Source organism: Thamnophis sirtalis, unplaced genomic scaffold (assembly GCF_051295495.1).
Source record: "Thamnophis sirtalis isolate CommonGarterSnake01/CBP01778 unplaced genomic scaffold, rThaSir2_p1.2 scaffold_6, whole genome shotgun sequence".
NCBI lineage: Eukaryota > Metazoa > Chordata > Lepidosauria > Squamata > Natricidae > Thamnophis > Thamnophis sirtalis.
In genome coordinates, this window is record NW_028261386.1 from 123,309,481 (window position 1) to 123,335,310 (window position 25,830).

At 40.2% G+C, this 25,830-nt stretch overlaps 1 protein-coding gene across 2 annotated transcripts in view; it reads right to left on the reverse strand.

The window, feature by feature from the left end:
- Positions 1-4,493: 4,493 nt before the first annotated feature.
- OGFRL1 (opioid growth factor receptor like 1) overlaps positions 4,494-25,830 on the reverse strand; it is a 28,620-nt gene continuing 7,283 nt past the window's right edge. The window contains exons 2-8 of one of the 2 annotated variants that reach the window (XR_015697089.1): positions 22,268-22,354; positions 20,637-20,718; positions 18,446-18,524; positions 18,283-18,349; positions 18,014-18,159; positions 13,863-14,752; positions 4,494-4,772 (exon numbers count right to left, since the gene is read on the reverse strand). Coding sequence is in view for 1 of the 2 variants with exons in the window: in XM_087718903.1 (XP_087575029.1) it covers positions 14,002-14,752; positions 18,014-18,159; positions 18,283-18,349; positions 18,446-18,524; positions 20,637-20,718; positions 22,268-22,354 (1,212 nt within the window). In the remaining variant the exon portion in view is untranslated. Of the gene's footprint in view, positions 4,773-13,746; positions 14,753-18,013; positions 18,160-18,282; positions 18,350-18,445; positions 18,525-20,636; positions 20,719-22,267; positions 22,355-25,830 lie in introns of those variants that run through there. The other variant, XM_087718903.1, reaches the window with a different exon arrangement.

Genomic DNA, 25,830 nt, shown 5'->3' on the forward strand with positions numbered 1-25,830 from the left:
GTGGTGTAATCAGAACATTGCGTGTGTTGAAGTTGTTTTAACGCAAACCAAAGATGCCTTTTAAAAAACAAGTTTACATCATATTCTTATGCATGCCAGTGCTGTGTGTGAGGTAATTTAAGGTGGTTCTGGCAAGCATCGTCGGCATCTTCATATCCGGTCACATGGGTGGCAAGCCACTCCCATCCGGTCACATGGGCAGCAAGCCACTCCCACAAAGGAGGCCACACCCACCGAGTAGGTTCGAACAATTTTTGAAACCCACCACTGGTACAGAAGGAAAAGATGTATTTTTCCTAAACCATTTGACATCCTGCATTTACACTAGAGAAAATCCCACTTTCACACAAGCTCCCACATTGGTTTTTGGGCTCTTAAGGAGGATGTTGTAGGTGAGTTAGAGAAGAATCAGCAAAAATAAATAAATCTTACCTTCTTTCTCCCAAGGAAACCTTCACTGGACCCACAGTTTCCGGCAGCAGAGGGAACAACTGGATTCAACCTTTCTGTTGTATTTTCCCAAATGTGCACAAAAAGAACATTTTAAAGAATTTTACTGGATAAAGCTGTCGTTCCCCCCTCCACAATTTCTTGCTTGATTTCCATTGATTCAAATTGTATTGTATTGTATTTGGTTTATTTGTATGCCGCCCTTCTCCAGGAGGGACTCAGGGCGGCGAACAATTCAGGGGGGAAAGGGAAGATAAACAACAGTACACATAATTAAAATACACGAAAATCACACAGCCATACCAGTCGAGAGGGGAGGGGAACTCATCAACCCCAGGCCTGCCGGCACAGCCAGGTTTTGACGGCTTTCCGGAAGGCCTGGAGAGAGGTGAGGGTCCGGATCTCCGCGGGGAGTTCATTCCAAAGGGCCGGAGCTGCCACAGAGAAGGCCCTCCCCCGGGTAGTAGCCAGATGGCATTGGCTGGTAGACGGAACCCGGAGGAGGCCGACCCTGTGAGATCTGACGGGTCTTTGGGAGGTAATTGGCAGCAGGCGGTCTCTCAAGTACCCAGGTCCAATACCATGAAGGGCTTTATAAGTTACGACTAGCACTTTGAAGCATATCCGGAGACCGATCGGTAGCCAGTGCAGCTTGCGGAGGATAGGTGTAACGTGGGTGTACCGAGGTAAATAAAGAACTGACAGGGTTTTAAAAAGAAGCAAATATATTTTTCCATATAAAGAACCCAGCAGCCAGCCATTGAAAGATAAACTAATTCTGCAGTGATGCTAGCTTTAACTCAGTGTATAATATTGACTTCAATAGGTCAGAAAGAAGCTTTACGGTCAATAGGACAAAAAGTTAAGCAAGCTGGCTGTTGCTGACATTACCTTGAGTGCTGTTGATGGACTGCTGATCATTTTCTAATAGCAGTTAAACATGTCTGACTGATTCAGTGCTCTTGTCGACCTAGCCGAGGCAGCTCACCAAGGCATTTAAGGAACTCAATTTCTAGAAAGTGAGCAAACAAGAACAACAAAGGTTTGCTGGCAAGGGAAATGCATCTTCAAATGAAGCAGCAACATTTCCTTTTCATCCTCTCTCTCTCTCTCTTGTATTAACAATATATGTAGCCCACTCCAATCCTGATGGAATCTGGTCAGCGAACAAGAAAGAAAAGAAAATGAAAAACAAAACAGCACAGTAGTCAAACTTTCTATGATAACTACAATCCACTAGGTTGAAAAAAAATGCAAGGAGGGTTGATTGATTTTATTTTATTTTATTATATTATATTTATATGCCACCCTTTCCCCCCGAAGGGGACTCAGGGCGGCTCACAATTCAAATCAGGGAAGGGGGGTACAGACAGAAAATAAAAAAGATGAAACATAACAATACATAATTTAAAAACACACAACAGGCACACCATTCGAGACGGGGGGGAGGGCAAAAGCTCTTTAGCCCCAGGCCTGTCGGAACAGCCAGGTTTTAAGGGCTTTTCGGAAGGCCTGGAGGGTGGTGAGGGTTCGAATCTCCATGGGGAGTTCATTCCAGAGGGTCGGAGCAGCCACAGAGAAGGCTCTCCTCCGGGTAGTCGCCAGTCGGCATTGGCCGGCAGATGGAATTCGGAGGAGGCCTAATCTGTGGGATCTAATCGGTCTATTGGAGGTAATTGGCAGCAGGCGGTCTCTCAAGTACCCAGGTCCAATACCATGAAGGGCTTTATAAGTGACAACTAGCGCCTTGAAAATGAAAAACAAAACAGCACAGTAGTCAAACTTTCTATGATAACTACAATCCACTAGGTTGAAAAAAAATGCAAGGAGGGTTGGAATCACTCCTGCACACATATATTATTTTAGAGATTTCTTACTAGTTCTGCATCCACTATGTGTGTGTTTTGTTCTGTTTTCCCTTCTTTTTCTCTGAAACTCAAGCTTGAATCGCTAATATTAATGTTAGTTATCAGAACTTAGGACTTGTTCTTTCTGCGCCAACTCAGAAAATTCAAACTGCCCAAAGGGCTGCAGATTCTGTTCTACAGAGGAATGATTGAGTCTGTCATCTGCACCTCTATAACTGTCTGGTTTGGCTCTGCAACCAAACAAGACAGACACCGACTTCGGAGGATAATCAGAACTGCAGAACAAAATAATTGCTGCCAATCTGCCTTCCGTTGAGGATCTGTATACTGCATGAGTCAAAAAGAGGGTTGTGAAAATATCTACAGACACCCCCCCACACACACACACACATCCTGGACTTAAACTGTTTCAACTTCTACTCTCAAAATGATGCTATAAGGCATTGCACAGCAGAACAATTAGACACAAGTTTTTCCCCGAATGCCACTACTCTGCTAAACAACTAATTTCCACAACACTGTCAAATTATCTAAGACTGTATTACTATTATTCTTCTCTTCCTTCCTAGTAACGATCTCTTCTAGTACCTATCTCTTTCCACTTATGACTATAACCATGTTGCTTGTATCTTTAAAATTTATATTGTTTTATTTGTTTCCTAGTATAATTTGATTGCTTATTAGTAACCTAGGACTATCACTAAGTGTTGTATCTTATGATTCTTGATGAATGTATTCTATTTTATTTTTCTTTATGTACACTGAGAGCATATGCATCAAAGACAAATTCCTTGTGTGTCCAATCACTCTTGGTCAATAAAGAATCCTATCCTATCCTATCCTATCCTATCCTATCCTATCCTATCCTATCCTATCCTATCCTATCCTATCCTATCCTATCCTATCCTATCCTATTCCATCCATTCCATCCATTGCATGCATTGCATTGCATTGCATTGCATTGCATTGCATTCTATTCTTAGCTAGTCCTGTTTGAAACTGCTCTCCAGCTGTAGGGTGCAATGTACTTTCCCCCTCAGCCTGAGTTCTAGTCCTTTTTCAGTCCTCCCATTTCTTCTTGCCTTATTGCTGGCTGGTATCCTCTAGGTATTTTGCAAGTTTCTCTTGCCTTTAGCCTGAGCTGCTGTGGAGTCTTTTGGATCTCCCAGTTTCAGCTTGAAGGAGAAGAAGTTGCCGTTGCTTTAAAGGTTAGCTGGGCTTCAGGGCTCTGCCCCTCTGCTCCGTTTGCAACTGTGTGCACAAACAAGCCACTTCTACCTTTTCTGTGTCTCCATTTGCCCATTATTCACAAGCTCAGTGACTTGGAGGAGAGGATTGAGGGGCTGCTTATCAAGTTTGCAGATGACACAGTGCAGAAGGGAGAGAGAAAATATTCAGAAAGATACAGATAGGCTTAAGCAATGGATTGAAATGAATATGCTGTGCCTTAGCAATAGTCTATGTAAAAAGGATCTGGATGTTCTTGCAGAACATGCTAAACATGAATCATTAGTATGATGCAGCTGTTGAGTAAAAAATGCATTTAGAGGACCAGAGTTAAGATCATGAGAAGTAATTGTTCTATTCTCCCCTGCTGCATCCAGTTCTGGGCACTACAATTCAAAAATATGATAAATTGGTGCAATGTCTGTAACAACTGAGAGTAAATATGATAGCAGTCTTCAAATATCCAAAATATCCCACTGTCATATATTGCTAACACTACAAGAAAGTTGGCTTGGACCAGAGGTCAGGAACCAAATTCTTGATTGTATTAGCCGTCAATAAAATTCTAAGTTGCCACATTAGCTGGGGTTTTCTTTTATTAGAGATCTTCAACAGAAGCTGGATAGGCATCTGTCAGAGTCTCAAATGGAGATCTTATTAGATCTTATTAGAGATCTTATTAAAGATCTTCAACAGAAGCTTGGTGGGCATCTGTCAGAGTCTCAAATGGAGATCTTATTAGATCTTATTAGAGATCTTATTAAAGATCTTCAACAGAAGCTGGATGGGCATCTGTCAGAGTCTCAAATGGAGACCTTATTAGATCTTATTAGAGATCTTATTAAAGATCTTCAACAGAAGCTTGATGGGCATCTGTCAAGAGTCTCAAATGGATTCTGAAGTGTTAACCGTGACTGTTTCATGTGTGATGAAAAAAGTACCCACAAATTATTAAAATGATCTTATTTAATTAAAGTTAGTTGAATTGCAGTACATAAAACACAGTGTTAATTCTTTTTGTAATATTAGGTCTCATTCAGAACAATTACAATTTTAGCACAAGTGCCTCAAAGAGTTCCATTGTAGGAGCAGTATATAATATTAGATTTCCATAGGAGTATTTTCTTTAACAATCAGAAAAGGCCAGAGATTTCTGACTTACAGCCCTGGTTTGGTGCCAGTGTTCCATTTCGCCATGTAGTATTTGATCTATTAAGTAAGAAGTGTCTGGAAAAGGCAGAAGAAATGCCACATGCAGGTTGACAGGGGAGACAATTTGTGTGTATGAAGTTGTGCTCACACACTGCACTCCCATAAGGACATTTCCCTCAAGATGATGTCACATGCAGGAAACCCCATGTATGAACACATTAAAGGCCTGCAAAATACTTGTAGGTAAATAGACTAGCAATCAAGGGAACAACATTTAATTCTTTAAGTGAGTACATGAATGTAAAACAGTGCAAAACAGTGTTCAAAGCAAAATTTCAGTTCATTTTCCCGTGCTGAATTTAGGTTAAACAGAACTCTGCCTTTAACAGATTATCTTATTGTGGCAAACCTAACAGGGTATCATCAAATACAGTATTAAAATGTCTGTCCGTCCATAAAGCCATTGTTGAGCTTTATTAAAATGTGTTGTAGTTTCAATCTCCTGTGGGATTGATATAAAACTCTTAACTCAGAATTGCTCTAATAAAAATCCCTAAATCTATATAAAGTGCATTTGGAATAAGAATTTATCAGGTAAGGAGGTTCAAAAATTGTCTAAAGTAAATCCAATAAAAATGCTGGATCATTGTTTTTATTAAAACCGTAAGGATGGTGAAAAGGCATCATTTCATATAAACAGAAAAGTGCTCAGTGGTGTTATTGATAGCATGATGTTCTTTTTTTTCTCTACAGAACATGATTGTGTTATATCGTTTATACAGGAAGCGTTGCACAAATAAAACTCAGGCAAATGGAACATTACTTGAATCCTGAACATTGTACAGAGATAAAGCAAAAACCACAGGAGATAAAACTCAAAAGACAGCAACCTTTTAAAAAACAAAAAGAAAGCCAAATATATGATCTGGATTAGAGAGAGAACACTATGACACAAATGACGTTGGGTTTTCTTTATTTCTAAACAGTAAGTCTTTGAGCTAAACATGATTCCCAGATTGTGAATGTCTAACTAACAGTTTTCCACTGTTTACTCAGAACCAGGTCTTTCTGTTGTCAGCGGGACTTTGTCTTTAGCACACATGTGGCAAAAACACATCTACAGGCATGTTCGCTGACTGCAACATGCTGTACAATGTATAGTGCAGGAGTCCAAAACCTAAAGTTAAATATTTCTAAAGTTGTCAAACCATACTTATTATCTTACGTTATTTGGACCAAATTAATTTAAACCAAAATGTCTGCTTCTTCCCTATGAACAAAGCACTTTCCCAGTTTCAATAAAAGCAGTGTCCTTTTTTAATAAACAAGATGTGCTTTTATAATGGAAGTTCACCGCGTGACTTGACAAAATCGCGCCCGACTAAACCGCGTCATCAACGCGGTGTTAACAGCGCGGCGACAATAGCGTGGAGACAGAAGGGCACTTTACAACAGCGCTTATAACTTAAGGTAAGGGTTAGGTTTAGGGTTAGGTTTAGGGTTAGGTTTAGGGTTAGGTTTAGGGTTAGGTTTAGGGTTAGGGTTAGGTTAAGGGTTAGGGTTAGGGTTAGGGTTAGGTTAAGGGTTAGGTTAAGGATTAGGGTTAGGTTTAGGGTTAGGTTAAGGGTTAGGTTTAGGGTTAGGTTTAGCATTACGTTTAAGGTTACGTTTAGGGTTAGGGCTTAGGGTTAGGTTTAGGTTTAGTTTTACAGCGCGCTTCTGTCACCGTACTGTTGTTGGCGCGATTCAGCGCTCATTCGTCGGAGCGCTTTAGAACACACGGTTTTGTCACCGCAGTTTAGTCGGGCGTGGTTTTGTCATTCGCCCTTTTGTCAGTGAACCAGTTCACCGTACCATGATGGGAGCCGTGAGACAACTTATTACTGGGAAAGTGTGCCTTATTCCAACGTGGAACAGCCAATTGGAGGGGGATCTGTGTTTGTGGGAGGAAGACAGGGAAGAGCTCAGCCCATTGGCAGCAGGTAACAGGAGTTAGAGGAAGGAAAATGCTTGGAAAATCAGCAGTAGGCTAGCACAGGGGTTCCCAACCTCCAGTTCATGGAGCAGCACCGGGGCGCAGCATGCCAGAAATCAGGCTGTGCAAACAAGAAAAGCTCCATCCGTGGGATGCAGGCAGCATGCAAAATCATACACCTTGTGTCCACGGAAAACCCTCCATAGAACAAAGTCCCTTGTGCCCAAAAGGTTGGGAGCCACTGGGTTAACATATAAGACAATTCAGAAGACAAAGAAGGGAAGGGATGGAGAAGAGGAAAGAGAGGTGAGGCTCACTAATCTTGCCCGACTCACCTCATAAGAATCCTCCAGATCAGTGTTTCTCAACCTTGGCAACTTTAAGTCCTGTGGACTTCAACTCCCAGAATTCCCCAGACAGCAGAGCTGTCTGAGGAATTCTGGGAGTTGAAGTCCACAGGACTTAAAGTCGCCAAGGTTGAGAAACACTCCTCCAGATTGTATTTGATTGGAACCTGGAAGAATCAAAATGTTCGGACTTTTGGTTCTCTCTCAAACCACACTCTACCAAGAACCATTTGTCCAAACTCGCAAAATACTATGAGTTGAAAGCAAAGCTCTTTGTGCATGCATGTGTGATGCACACCTCTTATTACACAATGAAGTGTATTATTAAATGACAAAAATGCATATCTAGTAGTTGAAACTTGAATATTCCAGTGCTAAAGGAAAATCATTATGCCCTTGAAGTGTCATGCTCCTCTTTGGGGATTTTCTGATTTTTTTTTGAACCCTGCCAATGTCTCAACTTCCACCAGGATGTATATGAGGTGCTGCGGAAGAAAATGTGCCCACCAAGCACAAAAATACTTCTTGATTTATTTATTTTTAAAAAAAGGGAAATTGTGTCCTGGTCATTGCATTTAAACCAAGGGGTCAGACAAGGTCATGTTGTTGACGCAGTTATTTTGAATGCAGATCTCTCTACTGTAACCAATTGCATTTCCCCCCCAATTAACTCTCACCTCTATTTAAACCTCTCTGCTTTAATGACAGTGGTTGTTGCAAATAAACCAAACCATGCTACTTAAAATACAAAATGTAAACAAAATGAATTCTCAATATCAAAACACAAAAGGAATCAAAGCAGCATTTAATGAGAATAAAGGCTTTGCACTTGCCATCCCTATGCCCAGAATAGATATGTCATTCGGATACAACATGCAGAAGCTTAGATGCAATCACCATCAAGGAGACCAATTTTTGCCTGCTGCAGCAGCAGCCCTGTTAGAATCACAAGCTGGTCTGATCTTAATTGATGGAGAACTATGCAGGAGAAATCTGCCTCCAGAAATAAAGGGGGATAAACAGAAATAAACAGCTAAGATTCTAAAGCTTAAAAAATCAATGTTTGAAGTCTGCACTTGAATCACAACACTGAGCCAGCAAAAATTGAAAATGAAATGGCATCATTTTATTTTTTTGTGTGAATGGGTAGGAGTGTGGGTGCATGTAACAGAAAGAGAGGGGGGATGTAATGTTTGATTACAAAATAACTTCTAATATTCCTCTATTTAAGGAACCTTGTATTCTGCTACCATTTTAGAGGCTTGTTTTTGCTAGAGATTGCTGAATGCCAGCACTGAAAGGCAGCCAAGAAGTGACAGAGTATGAAGCATTCATAGAGTTTCTTGGTTTTAACACCCCCCTTCACCCCAAAAAGTCTGCAAGCTGCTTCGTGGTATACATGCTTGGCAAGCTTCTCCGCCACATGTATATAATCTAAAAGGATCCCTATCAAAGCAGAATTTGTACCAATTCCCCACCTCCCTGCCATATGCTTGAAAAAACATCTACTAAGCCAGATCCTAAGACAGGAATACAATTTTAATTATACTTTTGACGTTAACGAGACAAAATTCAATCTGTGTGTTTTTTAAAAATTTGCACATTTCAAAAAGGCAGCATTGCTTATATTGAACGAAGATCTTAAGAAACGGGGATCCAATACTGTTATAGAGTAATGCATGTAACCTGCAAGCTTGCAGAGAGAAGGCCATCCAATCACATTTGGCATACAGCAGTCGGTGCTGGTAGGATGGAAACAACAAGAGCTTTATTTGCAACTGTTTTTTTGTTTCTGTGCATCAACAAAAGGGATGCAAATATTCTCAGCACAGGTCCACAAAACCTTTGTTGGTGCATGCTGCTGGCTCACTGAATTCCAGTAATTGACAACGCACTGGGCAGTTGGAGTCAAGCTTTCTAAAAGCGGCATTCAAATTCTCTTAACAGAAGATGGTGCCAAAAGCAGAATTTTCTGGAGGAGAGGGGGGGAATAGAGCTTAAGAGTACATTCCTTTTTTATTCATTTTTTTATTGAAAATTTTAAAATTTTACAACCTAAGTGCTGGAGATGTGACTGTGTTGATGCTACTTACTTTCACATATGGTGGACTCAGGGGTGGGTTTCTCGCCCCGTTCCAACCGGTTCGGTTGGAACGGGGCCGGCGGCGTCCTCGTGCATGTACGCGGTGCACGCATGCGTACTAGCGTCTGCGCAACGCTCCAGCTGCTCCTGGACGATCCCGCAGGCGCTGTATGCATCCTGCGCATGCGTGGAAGCGCAGAACTCGTCAAAACCGGGTAAGGACCACAGGCGGGCGGGCGCGCCCTTCGCCGTTCCCGGAAGTTACTTACTTCCGGGTTCGGCGACCAACCGGTTCGCAGGGACCGCCGCGAACTGGTTGAAACCCACCCCTGGGTGGACTTGCAAAAAGGTTAAAGCATTCTGGATAAAAATATGGTGGATTATGCAAAACGATCTCTCAAAAAAAAAGGATAAAGTTTACCGCCTCAGTTATTTTTGTTAGGTATAATTACTGATTGTACAGTTGTAGAGTTTAACCTGATTTTGCATTTAATAACCGCAGCTAGACTCTTGGTGGTGCAATACTGGAAGAAGGAAGGATTTGCCTGCGATTCAAGAATGGACATTGAAAGTAACAAACCTAGCTGAGATGGCTAAAATATCTGCATATCTTAAGGACCACTCAAATGAGAGATATAAACTGGAGTGGAGAAGATGGATTGACTATATTCAAAATAAATACGGGACTAAGACATTTCAGATAGCCTATGATTAAAGAATTTAGGAAGGATATAAATTGCTTAGAGTTAGCCTAGCATGTAGGAATTAAAGCTCAAGTGAAAGATGTTATTAACTTTTTTTCCTTTTAAGCTTATCTAGGCATGTTTTTGTTAAAGTTTTATACATTGTATTGGTTCTGGGAAGTCGGTGGGGGGGAAGGTTGGGGGGGGTTGGGGGGAGGAGGGGGGAGGGAAGCAAATATTTGTAAAAGCTTGTTTTTTAAAATTTTAAATTAAAAAAAGAGTACATTCCTATTATCTGGGAGCCTATTTACTTTTTCTACTAGATTATGGGTTTCAGGACCGATGAGCTGTGTTTGCATTGCAGTTAACCCAGCCCAGTGATGGGATTCAAATAATTTAACAACCGGTTCTCTGACCTAATGACAAGCTGAGTAGGCGTGGCTCGGTGGTCATGTGATCATGTGGGCGTGGCCAACTCAATGTCACTCACATCGATGGGCGCTTCGCCTTAGCTGTTACAATGTAGCAAGGGTTAACAGGCGAGGCAGTTTCTGTAAGCAGGGCAATAAAAACTAAGCTAGAAACAACACCAGAATGTTTCCTTCCTGCCTTCCTTACAGGATTAGCCCTGTAAAGTGGAAAAAAAACAAAATGGGATTTCTTCCAACAGCCGGTTCTCCCAACTGCTTAGAAAGTTACCAACCGGTTCTCCCGAATAGGTGTGAACCAGCTGAATCCCACCACTGACCCAGCCTAATGCTACCTTTTTCTGAACTTCTCTAAACCAGCAGTAGATTACCAGTCAGGCAATAAGTCTCACTTCAATAAGTGACAATCACTTCCTGCTTTTTTAACTGCAGACAGGATCCTTTATGTCCATTTTATAGTACACAGCTGCAATCTGAACGTTAGGGGCAGATAGAATAAAAATAAGAACAAATAATCATGAAGATGTACGTAGAATGTGCCCGGACAGTGCAGCCAGCATGGGGACATATTTAATCCTCTTTTCCATGGCCACACTACAAGGCTGGCTTGGAGCACCTGGTTTATGACAAAACCACTATGGGATAGATGAGTAGGACCACCAGTGTATTATTTATCTCTCAACCACCACCTATATTACTACTGCTGCTTCCCCTCTTACTTTGCAGTTAGTTCTCGGTTTACGATCAGAATTCCCATCACTAAGCAGGATGGTTTTTAAGTGAGTCATGCTGTCCACTTTACGAATTTCTTTTGCCACAGCTGCTAAGCAAATCACTGCGGTTGTTGAAACGAATCATATGGACGTTAAGCAAAGACAGCTTTTCCCATTGACTTTGCTTGTTGCAAGCTGACTGGAAAAGTCGCAAACGGAGCTCGCACGAATAACTGTAAATGCAACAATTGCTAAGTACCCAAATTTTAATTGCACACTCACAGGAATGCTGCAACAGTTGTTAAGTAGGAGGAGAAGTTGCAAATCACTTTATTTGATGAATTTGTAGCTTCAAATGATTTGGTAAACAAATGGTTGTAAATTGAGGACTACCTGTAGTTTATCATGTCATGCCAACAGTCCTTGAGCTTGTGGGAGAAAAGTGCTAACACACACATACAAGCTCTATCTGCGAGACTGCCCGATAAGATCTTATAGGCTGGGCCTCCTCCGGGTACCGTCGACCGGGCAATGCCGGCTGGCGACCCCCCGGGGGAGGGCCTTCTCTGTAGCTGCTCCGGCCCTGTGGAACGATCTACCCGCAGAGATCCGGACCCTTCCCACTCTCTCGGCCTTCCGAAAAGCCACCAAAACCTGGCTGTTCCGGCAGGCCTGGGGCTGCTGATCCCATAAATGAGGTCCAGCCCCATCTAGGTTTGAGTGCATGGTGTGTTGTTTTTAAATCTGTTTTTCTCTTTTCCCTATATTTTAGTTATTTTATTCTTGTATTTGTAAGCCGCCCGGAGTCCTACGGGATTGGGCGGCATATAAATTTATTAAATTACAATTACAATTTTAGCTCTTTCCTGTTCTTAACCCAAACTAGCGTCACAAATGAACCCAATCACATAGACCACTATTTTATCACATCTCTGCTCTTTTCTCCTACAAGGTCTTTTGATTTGGGGAAGGTTAATTAAACTGTATATATTAAGAGTGTTACGACTTTGATAAGAGAGCTACATATGTTTGCTCACTAGGAGGCCCTGTGACTTTGAAAAAGAATTCCCCTAGCTCTCCCAACGTCTTCTGAGTCCTTTTCATTAATAGACTTCAACTTTTAGACATGTCACTCCTTCCCTGGGAATACTTCCTGGGTCAGAGGTGAAGAGAGGGAGAAGCAAGGGAACAGCGAGATTCCTTGTCACAAATTAGATTAGATTAGATTAATTTGGCTTGTATGCCGCCCTATTCCCGGAAGACTCAGGGCGGCTAACAATAAGAAGGGAAGGGGGGGTGGTGGTATAAAAAAGATAAAAAACAACAATTTAAAATTCAACAACAGTCGTAACATCTGATAATTCAACAGCCCCAGGCCTGCCAGAACAGCCAGGTCTTAGTTGCTTTGCGGAAGGCCGGAAGGGTAGTAAGGGTCCGGATCTCAGCGGGGAGATCGTTCCATAAGGCCAGAGCAGCCACAGAGAAGGCCCTCCCCCAAGGAGTCGCCAGCCGACATTGGCCGGCAGATGGAATTCGGAGGCGGCCTAGTCTGTGGGATCTAATAGGTCTTTGGGATGTGAAAATATCAACATGCTTAGAAGGTTTCTCCTTCAGTAGAATCCCACAGTGAAATTATGGGTAGGAATTTTCAGGAAGGCTGGGAGAGAAAATAAGATGAAATCTCCTAGCTGTAAAGGGGCTTTTTAAATCCGTTCTGAAATTACAGGAAAGTCATATTTAAAATAGTGTTTCTCTGCCCTAGAAAAGCTGGATACACATTTTTTTTTTTGAGGGGGGTGTCTTTGCAACGTTTAAATTTTCCTGTGTTTTATACGAAAGACTTTATCCATGGGAATGAAACCCCTCAAGTCAAATGATTCCCTCCTACCAGTAATTGCTCCAGATACTGAAGCAGTGGTGGATTTCAATTTATTTTACTACTGGTTCACTTGTGCACATGTGCATGCGTATGCGCAGAAGCATCTGGCTGGGTGGGCGGAGCCTCCCGCTTCTGCCACTACCCGTTTTCCCAATCCGGGGCGAACCAGCAGAAACCCACCTCTGTACTGAAGTAAAACATGGACGAAATGCTTACCTTCATTCTCAGAGGTGTGCAACTCCATGCGAAGAACAACAACAAAAAGGAAGGGGGATGAAGCGAGATAATAAATAATGGAAAGCAGAAAGCATGCAAGCAGAATACAATTTTATCCCATTTTACATTCGCAAGAATTTTGCTGATGTGTCATCAGGGTAAATGAGTATTCCCTGCCCAACTTTTCATTTGGAATATCACACCTGAGCTAGATTTTAGTATTTTATTTTAAAAAAAAACATTTAAAAACTGTACTCTCTTAACAGTTTGGAATCCTATTTTCCCCACACTTCACTCAGTACAGTGTCTTAGAGGAGACATCAAGAAAAATGGCAATAACAAAACTGTAAGAGTATGTTTGGAGGCTGGTATGCAAATGGTAGAGATTTGCTATTTTGCTGCATTTTCTCATAATAACCCAGGGAAATTAATTACGGCTCCTTATAGTCAAGCTTGAAAAAGAGCTGAATTAATATAGTTTGCCCGTTGTGATTCAAGGCTGTGCTTGACTTTAGCTCAAGTCTCTGCGGTCCACTTTCTGTGTTAAATAAGAATACAGCTAAATTCCAATTTTTAAGCAGTGGTAGGCACTCTATAAACATTAGCATATTAATCGGCTGAAGAGACGCTAACTTTGGCTCCTTGGAAGTCTATCTCGCATCCATATTTTGAAAACAAAACCTTAAAATTAATTAAGAGAGTTTAAATAAAATACATAATAAAAATCAATGTTGGATTTTTATGCATAGAAAACAGATTCAAAGGAAGTTGTTTTTTTTCTCTTAGACTTAAGCAATATGCAGTTTTGTAAGCTTAATACATAGCTGGGAGAAGTACAAACCGTAAACAAATTAAGGACGCCACAACCCCGACAAGGCTAAGCTGTTGTAGCCAGCATTGGATCCAGTACCAAAGATCTCTTGTTCCTGAACAATTTTCTACAAGTGAAAAACCATTGTGCCATATGCAGGTAGAAGATTTCACTCTTTATTTCTTACAGATGAGCTCGCCAGGTTTTTATCCTTACATATATTGTCTTGCATATCGGATGATATATTTGTTGAATCGTTTTTAGTCTCACATGAATCTTTTTCTATGTCTTCCAAATGTTTACAGTCCTGGCTAACGTTCTCCTTGTTTTTGCCTTTATGTTTCTTTAAATGAGAAATAGTCTCCTTCTGATTCAAAGGCTCAACAATGTCCATTTTAGTGTTGTGACACTCAGCACTACTATTTTTCACCATACTGCTCTGCTTAACAACTTCAGGGGAGCCTGTTTTCTTACTCTGGTCGCTGTCTGTACCGTTTTTAATATGCTCTGTCTTTTTCTCGTCGTTTGTTTTATTCCTCGAGTTACAAATTTCAGATGCGTTTTTGAGATCTTTTGTCTTTTTATGTTTGCAAGTAGAGCTGTTGCGAAGGGACACTGGTGAAGCCAGCTTTTTATTTGGTTTGCTTCCTTCCAGCTTCGGCTTCCTTGGTGGGCCCCATATGAAATGGTCAGAAGGGGTGTAGTGCTGTTGGGCAAACCGCAGAAGTTTCCTCCTCTCTCTTCGATCTCTAATGGTGTACACAAAATATTCCAGAGCGCTCTGTTTAATGTTGGGAATGGTTTCTTCCACCAGAGCCTCGTGTAGAATCAATTTCACGAGAGGAGGCTTGAAACTCTCATAACCAAGTTCACCAAGACTCTTCAGAATCCGGGTGATTCTCAGATAATTATGTTGGGATCTGCAAAGAAAGATACATCTGATTCAAAATGACCGAAAGAAAAAAATAATTATCTCAGAGGAGGAAAAAAATTAGCTGAAAAAAATAATCACTTGTACCCTTGATGAAAGGAGGATTGAATGTCAAATATCAAGTGAAAGGTCTTCTAGATAAGTTGTAACCATCAGTTATATGTTATGGAATATAAATCCATAAGTGACAAAAGTATCATTCCTCTTCACTGATTGTTTGATGGCCAGAAACCAATAAACAACAAAAAGAGAGCCACACGATAAACCAAATCTGAAACAATTGGTACTAAAAAGGGGATATTAGGTGAATTTCTGCAAGCTATGGCTGTTGTTAAAAAGTTGGCAATCTTCTTAGTGGTTACCATATTTGGTCTTGCAGAGGGAAATCGGAAAGCTATTAGTCAAATGACTAAGATTTCTGGCAATCAGGTTTTTGCCAAATGCTATGAGTGACTGAATAGACAATTTAAAGAATATAATTCACCGACTCAACCTCTATGTCTGAACATACACAAATATAGTTATCATACGGAAGACTATACCTGCCTAGTGTCAAGGTGGCGCAGTGGTTAAATGCAGCACTGCAGGCTACTGCTAGATCAGCAGGTCAGCGGTTCAAATCTCACCGGCTCAGGGTTGACTCAGCCTTCCATCCTTCCGAGGTGGGTAAAATGAGGACCCAGATTGTTGGGGGCAATATGCTGACTCTCTGTAAACCGCTTAGAGAGGCCTGAAAGGCCTATGAAGCGGTATATAAGTCTACTGCTATATCCTAATAGGTAAAGCATCAATTTAGGCCAATGTAAAACAAAAAAAAACCCTACTCCAGTGAGAAACTTGTAAGATGTTATAAAAATATCTAAGGATTGTCCAAGAGGTATGAATGATAATGAAAATGAGTAAATGTAGCTCTGTCATTTTGAAGACCTAAATGCCAAATCCTCCAAAATCAAAACTTTGATGGTCCGAAGAATGATATACAATGTACCAAACAGTGGTGGGATTCAGCCAGTTCGCACCTATTCGGGAGAACCGGTTGATAACTTTCAAAGTAGTTCAGAGAACCGATTGTTAGAAGAAATCTCCTTTTGTTTTTTCCCCACTTTACAGGGCTAATCCTGTAAGGAAGGCAGGAAGGAAACATTCTAGTGTTGTTTCTAGCCTAATCTTTATTGACCTGCTTACAGAAACTGCCTCTCCGGTTAACCCTTATTACAATGTAACAGTTAAGGCGAAGCATCCATCGACCTGAGTGACCTTGAGTTGGCCATGCCCACCCAGTCACATGACCACCGAGCCCCACCTACCCAGATGGCCATTAGGGCAGAGAACCGGTTGTTAAATTATTTGAATCCCACCACTGGTATCAAATCAGAGTCAGGTTGCTTGCCTAAAGGTGCTCTCTAGAACATTATTTTCAATGAGAAAGAGACATGGCATTTTCTTAGGCTGGCCCCAAGTGAGATACAGCCATACACAACACTTAAGAGCCTTTGAGGTTGAGAGAGGAATATAAAGAACAGTTTTTGGAAGTCTAGACTGAACAGCTCCCAAGAGAGAGGAGGAGTAAACCCATACCTGGGCACCATATATCAGCAAGTCCACAATTTTGGCTTTATATAATTTAAAGGCTGCAGGGATGCAATTATTGATCTGATGGTTTGTATATTTAAGAATCCCACTAGGGGCCTAGCGGGGATTCTAATTCAGCATTCATGTAATTGATTATTCCAACAGTGAAAAGTTAGGAATGAATGCTTAAATAGTAACCTGCCAAGTCCTTAATTTGGTCAAATGCTCTATTATTAATTATTAATTGAGACCAAAACTTATTTTTGAATAGTTAACTTCAAGTGATGTCCTAAAGCCAAAGATCTCCAGTGCTGCTATAGAGCTGGTATGTGTCATAAATAGAATGGAAACATAATCTGCATGATTGTTTCTTGTAAATAAGAATGGAAATTGATCAATGGGCAAGAGTTGGAGGACAAAAATCTAGCTCGGCAAAAGTCAGGACTATGGTATGAATATAGAAGTTGAACAACAAAGTGTATAGGTAGAAGCAGTTGAATCAGACGCTTCCGGAGAACATTCTGGTCTCGGAACAGACAGAATTCAGATCAGGTGAGGTCCAGGTTTTGTAAAATTTAGCTGAGAAATAGTTTAGTCCTTCTAACTTTTATGCTACTGCTGAGTCAAGGACAACACTTGATTTTACTCTTCCTAAAAATTTTTGGAGAAAATTAGCACCATTGATTCGTGCATTCCATCTGAAAGGTATGACTTCTTGAACCTGCCTTCCAACATCTGTTTATTCTAGGAACAGCCAATGATGCATAGACAACCAAAGGCTATGATAGCAACATCACTGTTCAAGCCAAATATCATAATCAACCAATGAGGGACAAGTACACAGGGACTCCATTATAGAAACAGTCTCATGTTTCCTAGAAGTGCCTTTCTAGTCTCATACAGATATTTAATATGTATCAGTGCTATATTCATTGTATTCTACCTCTTGATAAAACTGTCATTAGATCTTTCTTTCTACTTTATCTCTTTATTAATGTGGGAGAGAATGTTACTAAATGAAAAGGAGGATATTGGACTCAGAAAAAAAAAGTGTGGAAACAAGATAAATCTTGCCTATTATGTATACTTTTCCTGCCTTTGATATCATCCAGCATCTCCATACATGTATTTGTCGACTTACGACTCTTTAAAGTTCTAACCTTGAGGCTACTGGATTTGAAGTTTGAAAAATTGTGTTACCCCCATGATCACAGGACCAAATTTTTGGCCATTCAGCAACATGTCCACATTTATGTTCATTAGTAGCATTCCAGTCACATTAGTACATTTTTGACAAAAAAAATCGGCACTTACATCCAGTTTTCAGCAAAACTGTGTCCGTAGTGAATCAGTGGTTTGCTTAATGACCACCACAAAAAAGGTTGTAAAATTGAGTTGGTCACATGACCACCCTATTTTACAACTATCACAACTTATAACCAAGAGGAAAGGAAAGTATGGTAACTGCTTAGAACAGTGTTTCTTAACCTTGGTAACTTGAAGATGTCAGGACTTCAACTCCCAGAATTCCCCAGCCAGCGAATGCTGGGGAATTCTGGGAGTTGAAGTCCAGACATCTTCAAGTTGCCAAGGTTGAGAAACACTGGCTTAGAAAAACAAATCTGGAGAGAATTGTCCGGCTTTCAGTTCTCAAGTATTTTCTGAAGATATAACTTACTCATTCAAGTGTTGGAATCTTTCTTGCCAGTTAGGAGCTCGTGCTACATTCCCAGTTTTATCAATTAATTTTATCCCGAAAAACTCCAGCATCATTTTGTAAGCTAACAGGAATCTTCGAATCGCTTCTTTCGTTTTTTTGAACTCCTGTAACAAGATTATTATTTTTTTTTTACAAAAACGCACAAACACCAAGAGCATTAAATATACAAAATTATTCTAGTTTAAATGATTAAGTATTAGCATTACATTATGAATTAGATGCTTTACCTCAATTTCACAGGTTGTTAATTCTTTTGCATAGAAATTCAGTCCTTGCTCTCTGAGTGGGAACAACCTACGTTCAAAACAGATGTACAAGTTTTTTCCTGAAACTGAAATGGCTTTAACCAGTTTACTACAAAAGAAATTAAAAAGAATAAAAGGCACCAACCATTGTATGTAAGTGTGATTGTGTTCCAACTTTTCATAATCTCCTTTCCATTTATTCAGGACTTCTTCAATATAAACCCCTATAAATATACCAAAGGAACATAACTTTCTAAATACCATTCAGAAAGGAAGTATAAATATAAGTATAAAAATCTTTAAAAAGCATTTTTAGCATTAGTATTGATGGCTAAAATGAATACATTAATACTTTTTCTATAGTTGAAGGATAAGGAAATATATGAGGTTAACTGTTGCCAAAGATCAAACAATAAGTCCTTTGATTTAGATTTAGATAAATTTATTTATAGGCCGCCCTTTTCCCTGAGGGGACTCAGGGCGGCTTACAACATATAGGGAAGGGAGTACACACAATGACATATAAAAACAGTACGTAATTAAAAGTGAAAGCAACATTCATCATTCGGGAGGGGACGGATTATAATCTTTAACCCCAGGCCTGACGGGATAGCCAGATCTTGAGGGCTGTGCGGAAGGTCTGGAGGGTGGTGAGGGTACGAATCTCCACGGGGAGATCGTTCCAAAGGGTCAGAGCTACTACTGAAAAGGCTCTCCTCCGCGTAGTTGCCAGTCAACACTGACTGGCAGATGGAACTCGGAGGAGGCCTAATCTGTGTGATCTAATAGGTCGCAAGGAGGTAATTGGCAGGAGGCGGTCTCTCAAGTACCCAGATCCTTTGCCCTTCTTTACTGGTTGAAGACCTCCAAGGTCTCTTCCACCATCTATGATTATATGATTCTAAGTACACAGACTGTCAGTGGTGCAAAGCTAACTTCAGAATCATGGTGTCACGAAGACCTTCAGAAGGGCATGAAATTTCCTGAGACTTCTAGGAAACCTAAGCCGAATCACACTGGAAGGATTTTTGAGCTCTTTCCTCCATTAAGTAGGACAGCAGATCCTCACTGCAGCCACATACACTGATGTTCTAAGTCTTAAACTCAGGGTAATGCCTCAAGGACCTATTTTGGGGGAGAAAATCATGACGAGAATCCTGGCAAACCAGATGAAGGAGAAATAAACTCGATTTAATATGTCTTACTTCTATGTCAATATGCATAAACTAGAGCTATAAAGTTAAATGCAAAGTGGAACTACTGGGGGCCATCTGATTTATATAGATCTGAAACTGAACCAGGGACGTGCAGTCAGGGGAGGCAGGGCCTCACCACTGTCATCATGAAAAGAAAAAAAAATGTAAAAGGAAAAAGGCTGAGCTAGTTGCTGCCAGAGTCAGTGGATGACTCTGCTTAGTGCTTAACTGTTTAAAAAAGCCTCTAAAAAACTACAGGAGGAGGCGGGAGAACGAGGTGCCTCATCTAGTCTGACTTTATGATCACTCGAGCAGAGCTAAGCAAGGGTTAAAAGCCGAAAAATTCCTGACGTAATGAGGCACGTCGTTCTCCTGCCTCCTGTAGAGGGCATTTTTTTAGAGGCTTTTTTAAACAGTTAAGCAGAATCATCCACACGGTGACTCTGTCAGCAACTAGCTCAGCCTTCAGCTCTTGCCTTTTTCCTTTTACATTTTTTTTTCTTTTTATGATGGCAGGCAAGAGCAGAGTTGAAATCCTCTCTGAAACAGCTGGAAAAGATATGCAATTGCATGCAGAGCTACATTACCTTTTCACACACATACACACACACACACACACACACACACACAGCTGGATAAAACTATATAAGCCCAGCTTCACTGATTACAAGTTTGAAAAGGCAACGTGGCTCCACCTGCAATCAAAGGCTCGGATCGGAAGACAGCAGGGGAATTGGGGGAGGGGTATTGCAGAGGAGCTGCTTTCAAGCCATTGGAAAATATATCCAATCCAACTTCTGTGTTTGTGTTTGTTTGAGATTGAGTGAGTGAGAGAGGGATCCAACTTCTCTGTGCGTGTGTCTGTTTGAGAGAGGGGGAAGGGAGTGAGAGGGGGAGGAAGGAGAGGGTGGGAGAAGAAAAAGAATAGTGGAAAACTTTTTCGCAAAGGAGAAAAACAAATGCTGTCGCTTTAAATCGGAACTGAGCATGCCTGGCTGTGGAATTCTGGGAGTTGAAGTCCACAAGTCTAAAAAAATTTGAAACCCCTGTGTCAGTGCCTCACCAGCCATAAACCTCACCGCACGTCACTGAACTGAACTATGTACAAACGATACAATAATCACAGTACTGATTACTTACCATCAGGTTTAAAGGGAATTTTGTTCTTGTAAAAGCGAAGGTTGCATAAATCATTCTGGTATCTCAGTTCTTTAAAGTTCTGCTGAGCAGAAAGGAAGACAAATGCAAAAATACTCCGTAAGAAATAGTCTGGAACTGAAATTATTACAGGTATGGTTTTTACATAATCCAAAATACAACTTTGCTAGACTAGAAACAAGATAAGATGGATAAAATGGAACAAGGTAAATGGATTAAACATTTTAGAAAATTCATCGATATCACAGATAAGCCAATAAAATATAGTAATAGTAAATGTATAATATGAGTTACTAATACAAGAGAATATTTGTGGCTCAGGGTCGAATTGTGGGTTCCTTGGTGCTCTCTGGGCTTGGTGGTTTTCTTGTAGATGTTTAATTACTCAACTAGGTAACATCATCAGTGCTAGGAGGGAGAGGGGCTTGCTCTCTGTTTATATGCTCGTAGCATTTCCTGTCTGTTGGTGGGTATGCTCTTGATACAGGATATTGATCAGGGTATTTACTGCTTGATTGTTGGTCTAGTATTAATCTTGGAATATAAAATGAGTTATTAGGCTACCATCCTATAGTCCCTTATTTAGAAGTGAATCTGAGTTGAGCAACACTGATTTGAAGCCGAGGTGGCGCAGTGGTTAAATGCAGCACTGCAGGCTACTTCAGCTGACTGCAGTTCTGCAGTTCGGCTGTTCAAATCTCACCGGCTCAAGGTTGACTCAGCCTTCCATCCTTCCGAGGTGGGTAAAATGAGGACCCGGATTGTTGGGGGTGATATGCTGACTCTGTAAACCGCTTAGAGAGGGCTGAAAGCCCTATGAAGCGGTATATAAGTCTAACTGCTATTGCTATTGCTATTGCTATTTTTAAATAGTCACTTACAGTGTAGAATTGCCCTGTTCAATCTCTTAAACAATCTCAGAAACATAAGAGTATATCTATGTGGTTGCTATGCGTTGAAAACAACTTGATGACACATAATCAATCAATCAATCAATCAATCAATCAGTCTTAGACATGTTCAGGGAATAAAGAAAACCACTGAAGTTAAAGAAATCTTGCTTTCAAGTAAGCATATATTTCAAATAGCTGATACATAAAATAAATGGTAAAATGATTACAAGCTCTTTTCAGCTTCTCTTTTTTTTTAGTTTGTCATTTTTTGGATTTCCATATGATATGTAACAGAAGCAAATTAGTAATTGCACTTTAAGGGTTGTGTTATATAGTTCATTTCATTTCTTAATTTTAAATCATAGGCTTTTCTGCAACAAACTTTTTTTTAAATCAACATGGAAGCTATAGTAAACTTTTGTAATACAAAACCTAAGAAATTGTAACTGTTCCCCCAGTTGAGTTCTCTATGCAGGTATCATTAAGAAAAACAATTAATGAATAAACATTTGAAATCAAATATAGGTGTATTTTAATAACACCTATCAAAATGGCAATTATAGGAGCCGGTAGAATTCACTAATATCTCCCATTATCCGTCTTCCAATGCCACTATATTTTTTTCTAAAAAATTAAGGGTCTCCCACGGAACTGCAGCAGGACGTAAGTTTAATACTGCTTTATTTTAATAAACGCTCCCCGAATACAAAATGTTCTTACTGGATATTGATGACGATATTTATATAAGTCTCTTGCAGCATAAAAACTTCTCTTTGGTTTAGCTGTCACATCAACTGAATCATCCCCCTGAAAGAACAAAAAAATCTCAGTGAGAAGCAGCAGAATGAGCATAAACATTTAATTTAAATCTTCCTACCGGCTAACAGAGGTGGGTTCCTACCAGTTCACACCTATTTGGTAGAACCGGTTCGTCAAATCTACCGAACCGGTTAGAAGAGGTTCCACTAGTGGACCCGGAAAGCAGGCCACACCTACAGAAGAGGTTCCAAAAATTTTTAAAACCCACCACTCCCACAGAGAGAGAGAGAGAGAGAGAGAGAGAGAGAGACAGAGACAGAGACAGAGACAGAGACAGAGACAGAGAGACAGACAGACTGACAGACAGAGAGAGAGAGAAATAAATAAATAAATAAAAAAGAAAGAAAGAGAGAGAGAGATGAAAGAAAAAAAGAAAAAAGGGACAGAGACAAAAGGAAGGAGAGAGAGAGAGAGACAGACAGACAAACTGACAGAGAGAGAGAGAGAGAAATAAATAAATAAATAAAAAGAAAGAAAAAGAGAGAGAGATGAAAGAAAAAAAGAAAAAAGGGACAGAGAGACAAAAGGAAGGAGAGAGAGAGACAGAGACAGAGAAACAGACAGAGACAGAGAAACAGACAGACAAAAGGAAGGAGAGAGAGAGAGAGACAGAGAGACAGAGAGACTGACAGAGAGATAGAGAGAGAGAAATAAATAAATAAGAATGAAAAAGAGTGAGAGAGAGTTGAAAGAAAAAAAGAAAAAAGGTACAGAGAGACAAAAGGAAGGAGAGAGAGAGAGAGAGAGAGAGAGAGAAAACACATGGCTGGCAAGCCGCTCCCACTAGGTCACATGGCCAGCAAGCCACTCCCACAAAGGAGGCCACACCCACAGAGTAGGTTCCAAAAATTTTTGAAACCCACCACTGCCGGGTAATCTTCAATTTGCAATCACAATTGGGACTAGAATTTCCATTGCTAAGCAAGATCGAACCTGATTTGATGACCCTTTTTTTGCCATGATTGTTAAGAAAATTCTGCCGTTGTTAAGTGAATCACATGCTGACTTGTTTTTGCTTGTAGGAAGCTACAGCTAGGAAGGTCACAAAGGTGACTCTGGAACAACCACAACCATCATAAACACAAACCAGTTGTCACAAGTCTGAATTTTGATCACATGACAGTAGGGCAGTGTTTCTCAACCTTGTCAACTTGAAGATGTCTGGACTTCAACCCCCAGAATTCCCCAGCCAGCGAATGCTGGCTGGGGAATTCTGGGGGTTGAAGTCCAGACATCTTCAAGTTGACAAGGTTGAGAAACACTGCAGTAGGGAATACCGTAGCAAGCTTAAGTGTGAGAATCGGTCATAAGTAACTTTTTTCAGTGCCATTGTAACTTCAAACAATCAGTAAAAGAATGGTTGTAAATTGAGGACTACCTGTATATGGCGGCATGAATTTATATTATTTCCACATCTCTATTTGAATTATTTGGATATTCCATTCCACTCCGGGTTTTTTTTCCTCTTGCTTTTGAGATCCTCTCCAACCATGATTCTTACATCTTCCACCCCAGATCTCCTGAAGCTTAGAAGATCTTCCCAAAGAACTCTACTTAATGTTTACCAGTTCCAGGTATGACTGCCACCGAAAATGTTAATGAATACCATAACAAATAGGCAACATTGAAGTTTTACAGCCATATATATCAGTAAGCTTTTTCAAGGAATCTTATTTGTCTTCAAGACTAAGATTTGATGTTTCCCATTTGATGGATCTGATAACAAGCAATGACACTATTCAATTGGGTTACCTCTCTCCAAAAATTACTCGAATGAACTACCTTGGGTTAAGTTTACACATTGTGTTAAGTCACATACAACGCTTATAATCCAGATTTTAACATACTAAGGTAAACACTATAACAGAGTCTTTGATTGAGATGGATGGTTATAGAAACTGAATAAATAATTGTTTGAGAACAACCGTCACAATCTAGGGGGGGAACTTAAGCAGGGAATTAGTCCGGACTCATTATGTAAGCACAAAAGGCCAAGATATATATATATCTCTCTCCTCCCCCACCCCTCACACACACATCTAAATGCATTTTAATCTTATTCCCAATGAAAGCTGCCAGGATGGGGAGATTCCTCTGAAATAATCATAAAACAATAAAGTAGCTAGACAATCAGATATGAGGGTCTGTTTTTTCACGCCTGACATGAACCCAGTTTTTATATAAACCCAGTTTGTATATAAACAAAGGTATAGATGTAAATGTTATAGGTTTTATTGTGATGTTCCTACTTTTTGAAACAATCGTCATTATGGAAATGAGAGGGCCTGTATGAATATAATTAATATAGTAAGAACTATCACATAGACATTGTCATATAATTTTCATATAACTCTGACTTTGCAGGCAATCCTATAAACTTCTGTGATGATTAAGTTGGAACAACTACCGTATGATATATAAATAAGCACGATTTTTGAATCATCACTGACCAATTATATTAAAAGAATGAAACCATTCTGTATTGCAAGTTAACATGACATATTTATTTATTAACAAAATTTAAAAAAACATGCAATTATGTAGCATTCTTATGGTCTTAGCTCCAGATATGGAGTTTTGAAAATATTTGATGAGGTGTTTTTTTTCTGAACTCTTTTTCTAGAATATTAAGATACTTAGAATTCTTGTCGATAATCTGCTAGTTACTAATAGCAATAGCACTTAGACTTATATACTGCTTCGTAGTGCTTTTACAGCCCACTCTATGTGGTTTCACAAAGTCAGCATATTGCCCCCAACAATCTGAGTCCTCATTTACCAACCTGGGAAGGATGGAAGGTTGAATCAACCTTGATCCTGGTGAGATTTGAACTGCCAGATTGCAGGCAGCCGGCAGTCAGCAGAAGTAGCCTGCAGTACTGCATTCTAACCATTGTGCCACCATGGCTCCTAATATTTTTTTCTTCAATGTTTTTAATATTTTAATGGTAACATATTTTTTGACTTGTAAACCACCCAGAGTCATTGACTGAGGTGAGCAGCTATTGAAATAGAATGATCGAACAAAAGACAGAACGAACAGATGAATGAAGTTATCATTTCTGGTCCTGAAGCAACAAAATAAAGCTAACTGAAGTAATTGTTCATGGATAGCCAAATGCTACAACTTACATTATTGTAAAAGTTGTGATCTGTGTGAATCCAAACAGTATCATTCAATACCTTTCCATAACTAAGGTATTTTAGACACTCTACATTCATCAGTAACAGAGGTGGGTTCCTACCAGTTCGCACCTATTCGGTAGAACCGGTTCGTCAAATCTACAGAACCGGTTAGAAGAGGTTCCACCAGTGGACCCGGAAAGCAGGCCACACCTACAGAAGAGGTTCCAAGATTTTTTGAAACCCACCACTGCCACACACACACACACACAGAGAGAGAGAGAGAGACAGACAGACTGACACAGAGAGAGAGAGAGAGAAAGAGAAAGAAAGGAAGAAAT